The following is a 19,227-nucleotide window of genomic DNA, read 5'->3' as shown; positions in this document are numbered from 1 at the left end:
ATTCTCACTGGGCTCCACAATTGCTCATAGATGGCAGTGCCAGGGACGCCCTCCTCTGCCGCCTGTCAGGAATGATACCTACAACCACAATTTTTAGGGTAAGGCATGGTTTGTTGACTGTGGAAACAAATACCTGGTTTTACAAAAAGAATCTATTTTGGGGGTAGGTACTGGAGATCGAACTCAGGACCTTGTGCTTGCAAGACAGGTAGTGGCACCACTGAGATAAATCCCCAGCCCTAAAAAGAATCAGTGTTAAACTTAGGCCGCTTATCCTGCTCATGGGGATGGCCCTAGTAAGCAATGTAACTGAGTCAGGAACTTGGTTTGGGAGCAAATGACCCAGGAAAGCCACTCCGCATCTTCCTGCCTGGGGAGCATTTCATTTAGCCTCCTTGCCTCAGTTTCCTCATCTAGGAATATGGAAGGTAATAATAGGGTTCCTTGATAGGTTGCTAACCTTTTTCATACATGTAGAACACTTATCCTATCCCGTAGTAAGGGTTTGGCTGATATTACCTGTTGTTATTTAGTGACCTTTTCATGCAAAGGATAATGCTGATTAAGTGGAAGTTCTGTGGATATAAAATCTTTATTCAGGAACAAAGAAATTACTTGTTCCAAAATAATAGTATGCTGTATTACTAGTCCACACAATACAAGTACTGAGAAAAATTCTCTTTTTTTTAGGTGGATCATTATCCACCTAGATAATGTATTTTGTTCCTAATGGAGATTGGATTTCAGTGTTGCCTCTGATAAAAATGCTTCTGATGATCATAGTGGGCTTTTAACAATTTCTATTCAGAATGTATCACTGTGCATATATTTTTGTTGTTTCAGGCAGTGTTATAGCTATTTGGGAACTGTTAGCAAACGTCCTTTTTCCTACATCTGATTTTGCTCTGCTGGCTTCTAGTTTGAAGCCCACTCTTGTAGTGTAGTTTAGATTTTCTTAGTGTGTGTTTTCTTTTTTTCCACCATTGAATGTCTTCTTTTTCCTTTTTACTCATTAATTAAAGCATGCTCAGCGTTTCTTTCCAAGTGGTTTGATGGGTAGAACCAAAGGCAGAAAGGAAGGAGAGAGAATTAGGTAAGATGTTAGAATTGAGGATCAGTCTAGTTTTTCCAGGGATCAATCACTTGTGGAAACAGATGGAATGGAATTTCTTTCTTATGCTGCACAGTTGCACCTTTTATTTTAAAGCCTTTCCCTAGAAATTATGTTGCCTCAAACTTGTACTTTCTCTAATAACTCTACTTGTGGTTAGTATCTAGATGTGTTCACGGATGGATATAGAAGAAATCAGACAAGAAAGTGTCCTTGGATTGGAATTGTTGTTTATGTCAAATTTTCTAAATGTAACAACAAGTTTATGGGCTTCAAGTAGCCGCTAATTATGTGGATCATCAACCCAGCCTCCACTTTGCTTATCAGCCATGGAGAAGGTGAACAAAGCTAGGGCCTGGAATGTGGACTCCTGGCTTAAGCACCTTCTTCCGCCTTTTCAGTCAGGAAACTTTGCCTCTCCTCCACTCCAGGATGCAAATGAAGAGCGAAATCCATTCACCTGCTGAATTCACTTCCCTGGTGCCCTAGGCATCCTGGGCCTGCAGTCTTCCTGAGCCCCTTCCCCGGCGTGCTCAATAATGCAGCAGGATTTTGCTCCACCAAAGTGTCACCTGTCTAGGTGAGTTGTGCCCGTGCCTATCTGAAGTGACAGCCATCTTTGAGTACCAGCGGCTCCAGCTGACTTCCCTTTCATCATTCCTATTGGGAAGGGAGCATTTTCGACAAGGTGGTTTCCTCTTCTCCCTGTTCTTTCTTTGTGCCCCTCCCTTCTTCCCTTGCCCTCTTCCCCTCCCCACTCTCCCAATGCACCTGATCAAAACATTATCACTGACAAAGGTTTCTCTCTCCAAATTAAATGAGTCCAACCAGCCTGGGAATTTTCACGAAGAAAGAAAGTGCAATGCTGATGTGCAAAGTTAATGAATCTGGTAGCGGAGAGAACATTATTGAGCCTGGATAATGTGATCCATCCACCTTCCTTCTTCTCACACTTCCTGTAAAGAAAGTTAGTTATGTGGCGTGATTCTAACATCTGTCCTACCCCATAATGGCAATTTGTATAAGTAATGGAAACAGGTTAAATACTTCCTTTCTAATGTTGCCAGCAGGGATGAAAATGAACATTTCAATGAAATCATTTCAACAGAGCGGAGAGGGGAGAGGGCATAGACAAATTCATCTCCACTCCCTTTGGTGATGGGAGTCTAATGAGAATTCTGGGATATATAGTTTATCAGATGGAAGAGGAAGAGCAAGTAAGTCTTAGAGAGAATTGCTGCAGAACCAAGCAGCACGTTGGTCTCCCTGGCAGACCTTTGCTAATATGCTCTTTTCATTCTAGGGGAGGCTGGGAGGGAGGGAGGGAGACAGAGAGGGGCAGGGATCTGTGTGTTCTTCTAATGGGCTGCCTGCCTGTGAAGGTGCTCTCCAGCTTAGAAAACCACAAGGGCAGTCTTCTTCATGGCTAGGACCCTGGCTTAAGACATAAAGGGAGGAAGGGGGACTTCCATTCTCCTCATTTCCTTGTAATTATAAATAATCCGCTCTTGGAATGGCCTTCTTTTTGCCTACAAAGTCAGTTCCTGAAGTTGCTCATGTGAAGAAGAGCCATTTGATGGGAATTGCTAGTGCTATTTAAAAAAATTTCTAAATTGGAACTTAATTCTTTGTCACTGGATACCCTAAACACGTGACTTTATGTGCAGAGCAGACAATAGGGCTGCTAGCAAGGGGAGTTTTCAGTGATGTTGGGTATCCTGTAGCCTTGTAAATTCAAGTATGAGAACGAGGGGTGTTCGATGCATTTTTCTACTAAAACGCTGTGTTCATACGTGATATTGTCGAGTCTGACTATGTTTCTTCTCTATCGACATTATTTGCTATCCGTATGAGTTAGAAAGGGGAATGTTTAGTCAGCTAGCTTGTTATATAAATGCCAATAGCTGAGTGATTTCAAATATCCAAATTCTGGAGCATGGCAAAAAACACTGAGCATCTTTTATTGAAAGGAAACATCTTTGACTTTTCATCAACTGTTTGGCTATCAGTGGGAGCAGGTTCAGGTGTGTGCCCACCCCAGAGTGTTGGTGGGAATTTGGAGTACCCAGCTTGATGCCTGCTAAATTTTTTAGGATAGACTCAACGCTGACTTTTAGAAAGCGTAGCATATTCGGGGAAGCCTTTCTTCTATTGTTACTTCAGCTCTTTTAGCAAAGCACCCACACTTTTGTTCATCTATGCAAGGAACAATGGTGACGATGAGGCAGGATTCTGGGAGCATTCACCTCCTATGGAATACAAAACCGGGTGGTTCAGGGAAGCACTTTTCTTGTGCATAATTGGGGTGCAGATTAAGATGCAGGTTCAGGGGGAATACAAACCTAATTGCTCAGAGCCAGTATTAAGACTCAGGGGAATTTGGAATTTTACTACATTTAGCCATTAAAAAACAAATACAGCTGTCACTTCTCACCATCCTTAAAATGACTGTTGACAAGAGCAAGTCTTGTTTTCTTTAAAGCAACAAAGATGTTTTAAACAATGTTGGTCTGTGACTTGAGAAATATAGTTTTTATCTAATTTGCTGAATATATGATATTTGTGCCTCATTATATAGTTACATTTTGAGATGAAAATATTTTTTTCAGACAAATGTGTGTATTTATATAGTAAACCATCAGGGCACACATGGTAGGTGTCATATTAAGCTCTAACCGGGACTGTATACATTGCCTTATGTCCACTTGCGTTAGGATGCACAGAATTTCACACTGCTTGGGATGACAGCACATCTTTAGGGACACATTGGCATCCAGAAGGCACATTCTATGACAAAAAATATTAACAAGATTTAATTAAAAAATGAAGTCTAACCCTAAGATGCACTTTTCCCATTCTCATTTTAGATATGGTAGGGCTTATGTATTTTTAAATGTTTTATTCATCCACATACCCACAGAGTGCTGCAGGACACATGTATGCACACACATATCCATGTGCACACACGTACATGCACATGTGTGCGCGTTCGGGCCTCTACACACACGTGCATGGGACACCTGGCAGCCCCTTCTCACACACGGTGGGCGCTGGCTTGTTCAGAGGTTTCCTTATGGCCCGTGGGGTGCGTCCCTGACTCTGACGACAGGACATACTGAATACGTTCACACTGTCACTTTCTGCACTGCCGTGTGAGGCACAGGAAGGGCGGGGGAGTGATGGCAAAGCTGTTTTGACACAGAAAGAAATAGCAGAAATGATGATTTGGAGTCTTTGTTTTATTTGATGGGGAAAAATGTCATTTATTTCTATAAGTAATTGTAAAAGAAGAATTTTATACTGCAGTTACCATTTTCAAGCTTGCTCATTCATCAATTTCCTGTTATAGGGGTGGGGGAGGGCACAGGTGTGCCGATGGTGTGGAGGGTGAGGGTTTTCCTGGAGAAAACCCCGAGGTGCTTGCTGACTTTGTTTTTTTTTTGGCGATTGAATAGCCTTTCTCTTAAATATAGTTTGGGCTTAAAGACTGTGCTCATTTTCCTCGTGAAGTATATTGTCTTACAGTTTCACCTCTGAAAATAAAATTTTCCCTAATGCTATAAAATATATTCTAGTACGTTTGTATCCATAAGAATTACAGATTTTTAGAAAATTCTAGCTTTTAATGAAAGAAAGATTTTTGGAAAACTATAGTGTGTGAAAACAAAGGATCATCATAAATAATCACTCTAGCTGAACTTGTAAGTTTTTATGTTTGTCTCTCTGTCAAAGTAAAAAAAATTCTTTTAAAAAAGCATCTTGGAAAATAATTATGAGAATTCACTGATAATATAAAATAAACCTAGTTATGCTGATAAAATGACTCTTTCCTGTCACTATAATGGAGAGAACTTTTGTGCCAGACACCAATATTAGTATCAAAGGGATTTCAGGCAAGCCCTGTGCCATCTGAGCTTGTGTTGGTTTCCGGTTGAGTACAGAAAACAGTTGTGTGGGCAGTGTTAGTGCATCATGCAGCACCTTGATGAATAATGTGGATCTGACTATAGCATATGCAAATATCAAAAGCTCCCTAACTTGATGCCACACTTTGGTTTTCCTCCAACACCTGTGTGTCCCCCTGGCACTTACATACATCCACACCCCGACTGACATTCCCAAGATTGCCTTTGCCATTTGTCATCTTTATCCGATGTGTTTATGAGAACATACCACTCGAGTTTAACATGGAGACTCATTTCTGAGATGAAAGCCCTGTGTGGGTTTTGGGAACTCTGAAAGATCCTTCCTTCCTTCATCTCTCAATCACATGTTCTAAAACGCCCCCTAAGCTAGGCTTATAGAAATTTACTTTTTAGAGGTAATTTTGTATTGCGGTGTGGCAAGGAGTAGCAGATGAAGTGTGGCAGAGGCAATTGTCACCAGGCAGTGGTCGGTCTCCTGACATTGTTTGCTGATTCTTTGTGACACCTTGCTCAGCATAGTTAGAATAGATGGGTGGTAGCTCTGAGTTGTGTTTCTTTACATTAACTTCTGCTGTTTGAAGAGGGAGATGATATACAGCTCTCTAGTGCCGTTCTGAAGATCTTGCATCAGGTGAATCCTACCTGGTGATAAATCTCTTCTAGTTTCAGGTGGTCTTTTGATGCCAGGCTGGAGGCCAGTGCTTTGGGTCTCACCTGCTCATGCTGAGTGCGTAGATCCAGACTCTCCACACTGCTCCAGGGTGGGTGGTTCCTTTCCCACAGGAGGGTAGTGCCATTGTCTGGGGCTTGGCGTCGGGTTTGCATAGTCTGGGTGTGTGGAGCAAGAGGTGTCCACTGTGTGTCAGTTTACAAGCAGTGCAGCAAGCACCACTGTTCTGTCCTCCTTTGCATGGGAGAGCCATTCACTTTCTGCCCTTCTTCACTTTAAATCCTCTTTTAATTTTTCAAGATTCTCATTTATTTCTCTCTTCTTTTTCTTCCCGACATCACTGAAAATCAAGGAAAAGTTTTCATTCTTTCCAGCACAGTTTTTGCCCCAACTTGGATTATCTTGTTGTCGTATGCAGCTGACTCCAGACAAAAGATTAATATCGGATACACTTAAGAGAAGATCAGGAAGGATCTTAAAATGAGGTTTCATGTTTCTCACTTAATTTGAAATTGAATTCTCAGAAAGGGAGAAAAAGAAGAGATTATATTTCTTTTAGGGAACTTATCTATGGATTCCTCATTAAAATTGGAACCAGAAAAAAAAAATAGGTCATTTTATTTACAGATCCCACAGTTCTTAACAATGACTTCTCTTTGGGCTTAACTAAAGAAAGAGTTTTGTTATATACCATACTCCAAGCAAATCAGTGCATTAATGATTGGTTCCAGGCAACTAAAATTCACCAAAGTGCTGGAAAATTTTTTGTCCCTATCATATCAGAGCAGAAGTGGCCTTTTAGCATTGCTTGGCAGAGTGTCAGCCTTCCTACAAGAAATCAGAACCATGTTAGTAGATTAATGTGTATCTTGCTCGCATTTTATATTCCTTTCTGACTGGGAAGGAGTACTCTTTGCCTGTATCTGCTTTCTCTGCATTTTTTATTTCCTGATATTTTGACTTTCATCAAAACCACCTGCTCTCTCCGTGACGAAGGAGAAGTTACTTTACAAGCGATCAATTATAAATTTGGAAGAAGGTGTGTTTTGCAAAATCCTACAATGAGTTGTAGCTATACATTCATCACTTAGGTGTACGTGAGCCCCTTTTGTGACTTGGCCCCTTTGAGTAAATGTATTTTGATACAATGGCCATCTGTTCATGGGTATCACATTTGCCAGTCTAAAAAATAGTTTGATATAGATAAACATGTAATTTGGTATGATTATATAGTTCCACCAGGTGGTAATGCAATAGCAAAGTTTTGTGTTTACTATAAGGCAGTCAGCAAGCAGAGACTAAAGACTGCATTTTGTATTTGTCACTTTTGTATATCCATTTACCTCTTTCACAGCCAACTCTCAATTATGCGTGCTAATGAGGAAAGCAGAGCATGGATAAACCAAGTTTCCTAATCTGGCTGCAGCCAGCATGCTGCCATCTTCCCCTTGGGCCCTGGGGGGACTAGTCCCAAGAGCAGCACCATGGCCTGGTTTGGGCTTCCCAGCTACTCTTCCTTCCTCTGCTTTTGGGCACATGTTCTCATAATCAGTGAAGCCACTATAAGGTAGACAGAGGAAGGAGGATAAGGAGAAGGGTCCAGATAATCCGTCCACACACCTTCAACATGGGTAGACACAAACAGTGGGTCAACTTGCATCAGGATAGGGTGATCATCATTTTGTCCCTATTGTTCTCTTTATTGTGCATGCAAAGTCTTGAGTGGCATGAGGCTAAGTTGGGGTGCTCTCCCACAGTGGCAGGAGCGCAGGATATCTGTGCATAGGTTGCTGTCTATATATCCTGTGAGTCTACAGGGCATGGCATCTGGGAGCAGGTGTCTCAGTCTGGGAGCTATTGTAAATTGACCTATATACAACAAAAAATTTATTTTTTCCAAGTTTTGGGGCTAGAAGAGTAATGTCTGATATCTGTTGAGAGCTGCTTCCTGGTTCACAGAAGGCCTCTTCTCACTGTGTCTTCTATGGTGGACAGTGCAGGCAGCTGTCTGAAGCCTCTTCAACAAAAGCACTAATCCCACTGATCACCCTTGTGACTTGATCACCTCCTAGTGCCCTCACATTGATTTTCACATGTGAAGGAGACACACGAAACACAGATAAACACCGAGTTGGGCTTAATGATGATGATAATTCTGCCATTTCCATGAACACTTCTTACAACCCCAGAAGACACCAGTCATTATCATGACTGTCCTATTGGGGAAATCAAGGACCCGAGGAGGGAGTGCATGTGTTGGCTACCCTGTCCACAGGTGGCTCAACCTTCGCTCCCACCAGGTCTCCAGACCTGGCAACTTCTTCTTCCCTGTCCTCATGTCACACATTAGCACAGGCCTTGACAAGATAAGTGAATGTTTCACTCTGTTCTTCCTGGCCCGTGTCCAGTCTGCCTGAGAGCACCCTTTCTTCAGATCTCCCCTGAGCCAGGAGTCGGCTGTGTGTGACAGGTGTGTGTTTTGGTGGGGGGCTTGTCTCTGAAAGTCTGATGGACATAGCAAAATTCATGTGTTCTTTCTTCATGAATTGGCTGCTCTGGGATGGGACCTTCACAGCCTTTGTTCCATGACACCAATCTTCTTGTTTTCCCCAGGCCCTGAACTATTAAAATGAAACTTAACTCATTTTAGAGCCTTCTGAGGGTTTCTGTCTCTGGAATCCAGTCACTTGGCCTCTGATTCCCTTCTGAAAGTGTGGGGTTCCCCTGTGAATTGACCTGGAGGGTAGAGATGGGTGCTCAACATGCTTCTTTGCAAGGACAGGGTCTGAAGGGGCATTGCAGCTTGGAAGCCCAACACTGGCTTCCTGGCTGAGCCGAGAAAGGGCCTCTACCACTCCTGTGTGGGGCAGGCATTAGAAGAGTAGCAGGTTGAGTGCTGGTTGGTGCTGTCTGATAGAACTGCCAGGAGGGGTGCTTGGGTTCATTGTTATTTAATCGTTATTATTATTACTGAGGCCTTGGAACTAAGCCCCTTCTCTTGGGGTCTTGGTCTTGGAATGGAGGTAGGAACGGGTAAGGTGAGGCAGGCAGAGCCTTGCAGAATTGATCCTGCAGCATACCATGGTGTTCTCTTCTGCTTGTCTGTCTATGGGGCACTGGCACCCCTTCATACCCAGCGAAGGCCATGGCTGTCCACTCACGCACCTTTCTTTGGTCAGGATAACTTGAGTGAGTGAGAGGCTGCCCTGACCAGTCCTTTGGCTCAATGCTCCCTGGACACAGGTAGCAAAAGAATGGGTGGAGAGGTTATCTGTGGATAACCAAGGGGAAGGGTGGGTGGTAAAGATGCTTAGGAAACAGAAGGGTGGCTTCTGGCTTATGGGGCACAGGAATTCAGTGGTGTGGTGTGAACAGCCCTCCTCAGGCAGGCTTTCATAGCTTTGTGCTACCACATGTGTCTTGTAAGATTAGAGTGAAGAAGCTAACTGATTAAAAATAGACAGCTAGGAATGGTGGTGCGACGTATAATCCCAGCACTCTGGGAGGCTTAGACAAGAGGATCATACATCTGAATCCATCCCGAGTAGCTTAGTGACTTAGTGAGACCCTGTGTCAAAATAAAAAGGGTTGGAGGAGCAGCTCAGTATGAAAGTCATGGGCACAATCCACGGTGCCCCACCCTCAAACACATGAGGTATGGCCAACTATTATGTTGCAGTAATAAAATAGCTGGAGAATAGAAAATTACCAGGATTAAATAAACTGGAAGAGTATGTGATAAAAGTAGAAATGCTAGGTTAGAGGTGAGGATAAAGTAAGCAGCCATGGTGGCTAAAGGCTAAGCAGTGACCTCGGCTAGCCACTCCCCTGTCTGTGGCCTCCTTAGAGTACACCCAGAGTGGTTGTGGAATCGGGGGCCTGAATAGGAGGGATATGGGAAGCAGCCAGTGTGTCGGGACTGGAAGCAGCTAGGAGGGCACCGCTGGGCACACAGGGAAGGACCCAGAGATGCTCGAAACCAGCACGGTCTGCATCCTTGCTTGTTCCAGCCCCTTGACTTGTGAACATTAAAATGATGATGACAATGATAATGATGATAATATAACAGTAACAATTAACAAGATATTTCTGATATTCCTGTCCAATTGGGCCACACCATTCTCTCTGGTCTCAGAATTCTGCCGGTGGCTCTGCTGGTGGGTGCTTGAGGAAGGTTTGCACCTGCTAATTTATTCCAGAAATAGTGTGTGATAACCCATGTTTGTTGAAATGCAAACATTGAAAGATTTTGAAGATTCATATTTTTATCAGATAAGAGTTTGAAAATACAACTATTTATCAAGAGCCACTTCACCCAACAGTAACCCATGCATTCATTATCTAGAAGGAACACTGTTAACATTCTCTGAAAAGGATCTTCTGTTGTACTTGTCCATGGTTTTATCTCTTGCCCTTTTCATCTAATGACTTTCCCTCTATCAGTAAAGTTTCTTAATATTTGAAGGATATCACCTCTTAGTAATGAACTCTAACTCCTTTATCCCTTGCTGTTGAAGATTTAGATTGTGGGAAGCTTTATGTGGCACAGTACTCTAAGAGACATCTTTATTTATAAAACTGTTTTTGCATTTCATAGTATCCTTTTAGACAACACTTTAAAAATAAAATTATTGAGTCAGAGAGTGTCAAATATTGAAATGTATCTTAACTTTTTTATTCAAGAATGTCTTATTTATAATGCCACATCTGGTATATAGCAGGTTTTTTGAACACTTATTGGAGAATTACTTTAGACTATTCTTTCCATCATTCCTCCATGTTGCTCCTGGTGTTTAGATGCTGAGAAGACAAAGGAAAATAACTTGGTACCATTGAGGCAGAGGGGAGAGTACTTGAACTAGAAGTCAAGTTCATGTTTTCATCATTTGTTTTCTGTATAATGTGGGAAAATTGGTCAAATTCTCTGAGCCTCAGTTTTTTTCTTCTGCTAAAGAGGCATTTTGGTGATCCTTACCTTAAAGGGCTGTGCTGTGAGGGTGCAGTGAAGCAATGGGGTGAAAATGCTCAACCTTTTTGACTTGTAATATTAGCAAATATTTGTAAGTGGACTGGGATAACACAAGGCTTGGTCCTCACAGGTGTTTTTGAGGAATTGGAGAGGCCCAGGCCTAGTGTGATGAAACTTTACTTCCACTGTCCTGATCTGTCCACCCTGGGATCAAAATTGACCCTTTGTTCCATGTTTTCACACTGTATGTAGAGCCCTTCTGCTAGTCACTTAGTAGTTAGCTCAAGTATCAGATCAACTGTTGTGGTATTACAGTGCTTTGTGTTCAGTAGCCCTCAGTGTAGTAAAGTGTGTCATTGTATTGTATATTACTTATTGTTAATCTTTCTCTTGCCTAATTTATACATTGAACTCTATCCCCAGTGTGTATATATAGAAAAAAGCATAGCAGGTATAAGGTTGAGTACTGTCTGTGTTAGATTTCCCTTGCCTTAAGATGGCTGCCACATAGAATAGCAGCCTCCATGTTAAAATATGACTTCTCCCAACAAAGGACAGGCTGCTTCTTCCCATCATGCCTCTTCTCCACCCAAAAGAATAACCTGATACTTGCTACCTCCTAGCAGCTAGTGATGTCACAAGCCCCTCCTAGTGATGTCACAGGCTCCTCCAATCTCTTAATACTAAATCATTCAATCCCACCCCAGCTCCTAGAAGCCCCACCCCAGTCCTATAAAAGAAGCTGCTTGTTTTGCCATGTTGCTTTCTGTCCTTTGTTCGGAGAGAGCCTAGCAGATCCTCCCCATAATAAAGGCTCATTATGGTTCAGGTCTGATCCTGGTTTTTGGCTCTTTTTACCTAACAGTCTGCAGTTATAGGTATCCACCGGTGATCGGCACACCTTCATGGATTGCCTACCTAGGAGACCATGGCATGCATTGAGTCTAACGAAGCAGCCTGTAGGCTGTTGTGACTAGTGGGATGTGTGGTGGTTGGGGCACACAGAGTAATGAACTACAGTGATGCTCATCCTTGACACAGCTGAACTAGTTCAAGTGGAGTGTTTCTTTTAAATTATTTGCTGGGGATGGAACCTCTATTCCCAGAGATAGCAGGCAGTTGCTAGTAGTTGGTCCTGACCTAGGCACCTGCCTGTGGCTAGTGCTGGAGACTGCCCACACAATAGGCCCAGGCACCATAGATCTTCACACCAGCTCCTCATCGGGATGCCCTGTAGCCTTCCTTGACTTCTTTAAAGTCTGAAAACAGAGGGCCCAACTAGCATGGCCCAGGCCAGGCTCCTTCCAGGGGACGAGTCTGAGCCATAGTCCTCAGCGTGGGGTACCTGGACTGAGGGGTCTAAGCAGATGGACCCTCAGAATAGGATCATCCTATACCTTTAATCATTATGAGCAAAATGAAAAAGTGAGTGAATTTGGCAGTCGTCTTAAATTTTGTAAGGGTGCTGCAGAAACATCCAGAGCATCGTCCAGATGTTGGTGCCTGTAGTTAAAGCCTGAGGTCTTGCACAGTTCATTATTTCTCATACTAGTGGTGCAGTATTAACTGAACTGAAATTCCCTGTAATTTTGTTAGTGGGCTGCTGCTGTGTGTTCCACTATGAACAAATGCACATGTGTGCTTGGTTGCTTTGTGGTTTCATGCAGAGGTGGGGTTGGTTAGGCCCTGCTACAAAGGAGCCTAGTGTGTGCAGGTATTCTGAAGGACCTGAGCTAGTGGGCTCACCACATGACAATTCACTTGTCTCTCTGTGTATGCACTCATACACTGTCTGTGTATGAGTCTATGTGCATGTGTGTGCTCATGTGCACACGAGTGATTGTGCATGTGCCATGAGTGCTTCCCTGGAGCCCAGAGCCTTCATTTACAGATGCAGACACCTCCTAGTGCTCCTGCCTGCCCCTGGCATCCTCCCTTGGGGCAACAAGGTGTTTTCTGTCCCTCTTGTCATTTTACCTGAAAATGCTATGTTCTTTGCTATGTTCCCTTAGGATCTGGCTCTGATAATGTGATAATGAATGATTATATTTAATGAGACACCCCTCTCAAGTCTTTTCAGTGCATTTTAATAGGGGTTTTCTTAACCCTATATTTCCCAGTAGAATAGTATTAGTTCAGCTATTTGTTCTCTTTAAAATGATGATGATGATGATGATGATGATGATGATGGTGGTGGTGGTGGTGGTGGTGGTGGTGATGGTGGAGGAGGAGGACAGGGAGAAGAGAAGAAAAACATAGGTCAGATAAGTTTAGGAAGTGGTGAATGCGAAAACCTCCCCTTGGGAAATAGCAAGATAAATCACATTGTAAAGGGTCTAAGGTGACCTGCAATAAAAATCAAGGTTTTATCTAGCACTTTGTATGCGCTCCAGGTCTCTCATCATAGGACAATTGTTGATAGATTATAAGTGCCCCTGAGAAAGGCTGCTTTCAGTACAGGAAATCACTGTGCTGCGTATTTGTAGGCCTGTGGTAGGCCAATGGACTATACACCATTGCCTTTTGCAATTAAAAAATTACTTTGATAAAATATTCATAACATAAAAGTTACCATTTTAATCTTTGTCAGGTGTTATGGTTCAGTGGTGTTGAGAACATTGATGTTGCTGTGTAGCCATTCCCATCTCCAGAACTTTGTCCATCTTGCAAAACTGAAACTGTAGCTGTGAAATATAATTCTGTAGTCTCTCTTCCCAAAGACCCTGTCGTCCACCATTGCCTTTCTCTGAACTTGACTACTATCAGAACCTCACATTAGGTGAATCATAGTATTTGGCCTTTTGTGACTGGCTTTTTTTTTTTTTTTTTTTTTTTCACAATGTTCTCAAAGTTGAACTAGGTTGTAGCAGGTGTCAGTGTTACCTTCAAGGACTGATGGCATTCCATTGTGTGGGTAGACCATTCTTTTTTCATCCACTCATCCATCATTAGACACTGGCTTGTTTCCCCCTTTTGGCTATGGCATATGGTGCTCCATTGAATGATGAAGGACAGTAGTGGCCCTTGGTCACCTGCTTGGCAACCCCAGTCAGGTGGAACTTTGCTCTGTCAGGCAGGAGACTGGGGTTCCTGTGCTGCCTTTGTTTTAGTGAAAATCAGAGTAATTTTATTGCTTGCCATCAAAGAGTATTTTTATATATGGAAACCATATATTTCCCATTAGATAACATCTTGCCCTAAAAGTTGACAGCCTTCCATGATGGGTGATTCCAAATATTTGCTACATGGAAGTCATGAAAGAACGCTCATATCAGGGGAGGAACGGCCTGTAAGAGGGGTTCCTGGGGGATATGGTTGGGTCCTTGCCTGCCCCACCCAGCTCCTCTCTACCAAACTGGGGTGATGTTGCTCCACAGCTCAGGTTCCTTTTTAGTGACGGATTCACTCAGGAGGGGAAGGGGCTGTGTGCAGCAAAGTAGGCAGAGTTGGGGTGGCCTTGTAGCCCGGGAGCCTCACTGAGAAACGTCTTTTTAAAGATCACCTAACTGCTGTCCTTGAAGATGATTTACTCTTTCTAACTGTGATTCATTTTTCTCTCTTAGCTTATGTTCCTGAGGAAGAATTGAAGGCAGCAGAAATAGATGAGGAGCATGTGGAGGATGGTGGGCTGTCTTTGGACGTTCAGGAGAGCGAGTTTGTATGCGATGAAGAGACGGAGATCAAAGAGGCCCAGAGCTACCAGAACTCCCCTGTCAGCACTGCAACCAACCAGGATGCTGGCTATGGCTCGCCATTCAGTGAGAACAGCGACCAGCTAGCCCATTTCAAAAGCTCTTCCTCCAGAGAAGAGAAAGAGGAGCCACAGTGTCCAGACGGCATCTCCTACCCCCAGGACAGCTTGGCACAAATCAAAGCTGTGTATGCGAACTTGTTCTCGGAGTCCTGCTGGTCTAGCTTAGCTTTGGATTTGAAGAAGTCCAGTTCGACCACCAGCAACAGCGATGCTGGCCAGAAGGAGAGTTCCACCCCCCCCCCCACCCCCTCCACCACTACCACCAATACCGTCAGTACCACGGCAAGCACAGCCAGCACCAGCTGCAGCACCAGCACCAGCCACAGCAGTACCACCAGTAACAGCAGCAGCTCTGGGTATGACTGGCACCAGGCTGCCTTGGCCAAGACGCTGCAGCAGACGTCATCCTATGGGCTGCTCCCTGAGCCCAGCCTATTCAGCACTGTGCAGCTCTATCGACAGAACAACAAACTATATGGCTCTGTGTTCACCGGTGCCAGTAAGTTTCGGTGCAAAGATTGCAGTGCTGCTTATGACACGTTGGTGGAACTGACAGTGCACATGAACGAGACAGGCCATTACCGCGATGACAACAGGGACAAGGACTCTGAGAAGACTAAGCGGTGGTCTAAGCCCAGGAAGCGCTCCCTGATGGAGATGGAGGGAAAGGAAGATGCACAGAAGGTGCTGAAGTGCATGTACTGTGGACACTCCTTTGAGTCCCTGCAAGACCTCAGCGTCCACATGATCAAAACAAAGCATTACCAGAAAGTGCCTCTGAAGGAGCCAGTGCCAGCCATCACCAAACTGGTCCCTTCTACCAAAAAGCGAGCACTTCAGGATCTGGTGTCCCCTTGCTCTCCAGAGCCAGCAGGCATGGCCACAGAGGTTGCCCTGAGCGAGTCAGCCAAGGACCAGAAAACTGCAAACCCGTATGTCACACCGAATAACCGCTATGGCTACCAGAATGGTGCTAGTTACACGTGGCAGTTTGAGGCCCGCAAAGCGCAGATCCTGAAGTGCATGGAGTGTGGCAGCTCCCATGACACCCTACAGCAACTCACAGCCCACATGATGGTCACTGGTCACTTCTTGAAGGTAACAACCTCAGCTTCCAAGAAAGGGAAGCAACTGGTTCTGGATCCTGTGGTGGAAGAAAAGATCCAGTCTATACCCCTCCCCCCTACCACCCACACCCGGCTGCCAGCGTCCAGCGTCAAGAAACAGCCGGACTCTCCCGCTGGATCCATGGCCTCTGAAGAAAAGAAAGAGCCCGAGAAGGAGAAGGCACCAGTGGTGGTGGTGGGTGACATGGATAAGAAGATCAAGGAGGAGAGTGATGACACTGCTGAGAAGTTCGAGCCCACCACTCTGTACCAGTACTTGCGCGAGGAGGACCTGGATGACAGCCCCAAGGGGGGTGTGGACATTCTGAAGTCCCTGGAGAACACCGTGTCCACAGCCATCAGCAAAGCGCAGAATGGTGCGCCCTCTTGGGGGGGCTACCCCAGCATCCATGCAGCCTACCAGCTGCCGGGCACCGTGAAGCCACTGCAGGCCGCTGTGCAGAGTGTACAGGTGCAGCCATCCTATACCAGCAGCGTGAAGTCGCTGTCCACCACAGAGCACAATGCCCTCCTACACTCCCCGGGGAGCCTTACACCCCCACCGCACAAGAGCAATGTGTCTGCCATGGAGGAGCTGGTTGAGAAGGTCACAGGCAAGGTCAGTGTCAAGAAGGAGGAGAGGCCTGCAGAGAAAGAGAAGAGCTCCCCCACCAAGGTTGCATCCCCTGTGGCAAAGGAGAATAAAGATTTTCCTAAGTCAGAGGAAATAGGTGGCAAGCAGCAGAAGAAGGGGCAGGAAGCTGAGACTGGGAAGCCCAAAAAGGAGAGTCCAGTGGATGCTCACACCCCAAATGGCACAGAGCCTCTCAAAGCTAAGGTCACCAATGGCTGTAACAACTTGGGGATCATCACAGACCATTCTCCAGAACCTTCCTTCATCAACCCACTGAGTGCTTTGCAGTCCATCATGAATACCCACCTGGGCAAGGTGTCAAAGCCCGTGAGCCCCTCTCTGGACCCATTGGCAATGCTGTACAAAATCAGTAACAGCATGTTGGACAAGCCCGTTTACCCCACAACACCAGTGAAGCAGGCTGATGCCATTGACCGCTACTACTATGAAAACAGTGACCAGCCCATCGATCTGACCAAGTCCAAGAACAAACCTCTGGTCTCTGGCATGGCTGATTCTGTGTCATCGCCTCTTCGGGAGAGTGCCCTCATGGATATCTCTGACATGGTGAAAAACCTCACGGGTCGCCTGACCCCCAAGTCCTCCACACCCTCCACAGTGTCTGAGAAGTCTGATGCAGATGGGAGCAGCTTTGAGGAGGCACTGGATGAGCTGTCACCTGTCCACAAGAGGAAGGGACGCCAGTCCAACTGGAACCCGCAGCACCTGCTCATCCTGCAGGCTCAGTTTGCCTCCAGTTTGCGGGAGACAGCGGAGGGCAAGTACATCATGTCGGACCTGGGCCCTCAGGAGCGTGTGCACATCTCCAAGTTCACGGGCCTCTCCATGACCACCATCAGCCACTGGCTGGCCAATGTGAAATACCAGCTGCGAAGGACAGGGGGAACAAAATTCCTCAAGAACCTCGACACAGGGCATCCTGTTTTCTTTTGCAACGATTGTGCCTCTCAATTCAGAACTGCTTCCACATACATCAGCCATCTGGAGACACACTTGGGCTTCAGCCTAAAGGACCTCTCCAAGCTGCCACTCAGTCAGATTCAAGAGCAGCAGAATGTCTCCAAAGTCCTCGTGAGCAAGACTTTGGGCCCACTGGGGGCTGCCGAGGAAGACTTGGGCTCCACATTCCAGTGCAAGCTCTGCAACCGGACATTTGCGAGCAAGCACGCAGTCAAACTGCACCTTAGTAAGACGCATGGCAAGTCGCCGGAGGACCACCTGATCTATGTGACTGAGTTGGAGAAACAATAGCGTCCAGGTATGCAAGTGATCGCCGGACACTGCACTAATGTCGTCTTTGTACTGCACTAGGCCTGGCCTGAGCCGCTGAAATCAGTCTTTCCTTTGTTGCTGGACTGCCTATCTGGACCTTGGTTTTTCTTACACATATTTTGTAGTTATATTTATATGCTCTTTGTCTGATCTGTGCATGTTATTTTTCTTTTTTCCGTGAGTCAAAGTCTGACCTTTATTTTCAACATCTGTTCTTGATGTTAAGCTATCTTTTGTAGGAAATAGTGGGGCACACTACTCAGAGACATTATTTAGCAGTAAAGAAAGACACAAATAGCAATGATAAAAAGACATCCTAAAATTATGAAATTGCCATGCTAATAAAGGTCATAGAACCTGGTAGTGTCAAATTTAACCCTTTGAGGACTATAATCACATCTCTGTGCCTTTCACTCAAAAAGAAAAAAAAAAGAAAGAAAAAAAGCTTAAAGGCATTTCATTCAGATCAAAAGCTGTGTCAGACACAAAACTTATTTAATAATTAAAGCGAGCTTTTATATGCAGGACTGGTTTGTGAGGAAAACATGCATGTAGCTGTTGGAAGACAGCTGTCTAGGACTCACGGGGTTAGCAAGCCACAACTTTACATGTTTAAAATAAAAAATAAAACAAAAAACATAAACAACAGCAACAAATACCCCAGTCACCACTATGCCCAAACCCTCTGGATGCTGAAAAATGCCACTTTTGGCAAAAAAAGTATGCAAGCTATTATTTAAAAATGTGTAAAAATGCTATTTCTTTTTTTTTCCTGTAAAATACTGCAGTTTATAGTTATTTACAAATGTAAGCTTTGGTACAAGCTGATATTTCAATAGCGTGCTGCATTGGTAAATGAAAAAGAAAAAAACAAAACAAGGGGCAAATGTTGGAGTCCTTACCTTGTAAATTGCCAGAATCAGCTTAAAAACTGTATGTTACATATCGTATCATTTTAACCTATTCAACTTTCTTTGTACCTTCTGGCTGTATGCTTTCTCTTTTAACTTTTTATATTGTCATTTTATATTAAATTTCTGTGTATATAATGTAAAACCACAATTTTTGAATAAAATTTAGTTCCTGCAGCTTGATTTAAATAGAAAAATTTTACTGGCACCTGCATCTTCCCAGATGCATGTACTCAGAGGAACTATCAGACAAACTAAATAAATAAAAACAGAGCAAGCAATGCACTATTAATTATACATTTTGATGTTCTGTCATTAATATTGTACAGTACATTTTGGTTCACACGATTAAATCCACTGTTTTCTCAAATGTAAAATAAACCCACATGCAGTTCTTGATTTACACAGATTGTCATGTCGTCATTATTTTGCCTTTGAGATGTTATTTCAGCAACAAGAGCCATTGCTTTTGCAATCAACCAACAAACATTCTACTCAGAATCTTCAGTTCATGATTTGTGTGCTGACATGCTTCATTCAGATGATAAGTATTGCATTTTTAAAAGTGATAATTAAATTTTTTACCTCAAATGGGTTCCAAGGATTACCGAATTTAGTCATTGAGCGATGGCTGCTTGGTACCTAAATGGGCTCCTGTGTTCCCTTCAAAGAACCCTTTTGCACTGTTTAGAAATATTTGTAATTAACCTTTGTGTACCTCTGGGCCTTGATGATGAGCGTAGAGGGGAGGTCTTGTTCCAGTAGCATAGACCCCAGGGATCTTGGAATTTGTTCTGTGTTGCTGTAGAGATAGAAAACCCCATTTCTGAGTGTTTTTTTTTTTTTAAAAGGT

At 44.1% G+C, this 19,227-nt stretch overlaps 1 protein-coding gene across 1 annotated transcript in view; it reads left to right on the top strand.

The window, feature by feature from the left end:
* The window catches only part of Tshz1 (teashirt zinc finger homeobox 1), a 42,991-nt gene extending 24,354 nt beyond the window's left edge, over positions 1 to 18,637 (top strand). The window contains exon 4 of the mRNA XM_033757386.1: positions 14,240 to 18,637. Coding sequence (XP_033613277.1) covers positions 14,240 to 17,442 — 3,203 coding nt within the window. The 3' untranslated portion in view covers positions 17,443 to 18,637. The remainder of the gene's footprint in view (positions 1 to 14,239) is intronic.
* The last annotated feature ends 590 nt before the right edge of the window (positions 18,638 to 19,227 follow it).

The sequence above is a fragment of the Fukomys damarensis genome, unplaced genomic scaffold (genome assembly GCF_012274545.1).
Source record: "Fukomys damarensis isolate Sample0158 unplaced genomic scaffold, DMR_v1.0_HiC HiC_scaffold_30, whole genome shotgun sequence".
In the NCBI taxonomy this organism is placed as follows: domain Eukaryota; kingdom Metazoa; phylum Chordata; class Mammalia; order Rodentia; family Bathyergidae; genus Fukomys; species Fukomys damarensis.
Note: the sequence above shows the minus strand (reverse complement) of the source record. Positions and strands in the feature narration are given on the sequence as shown.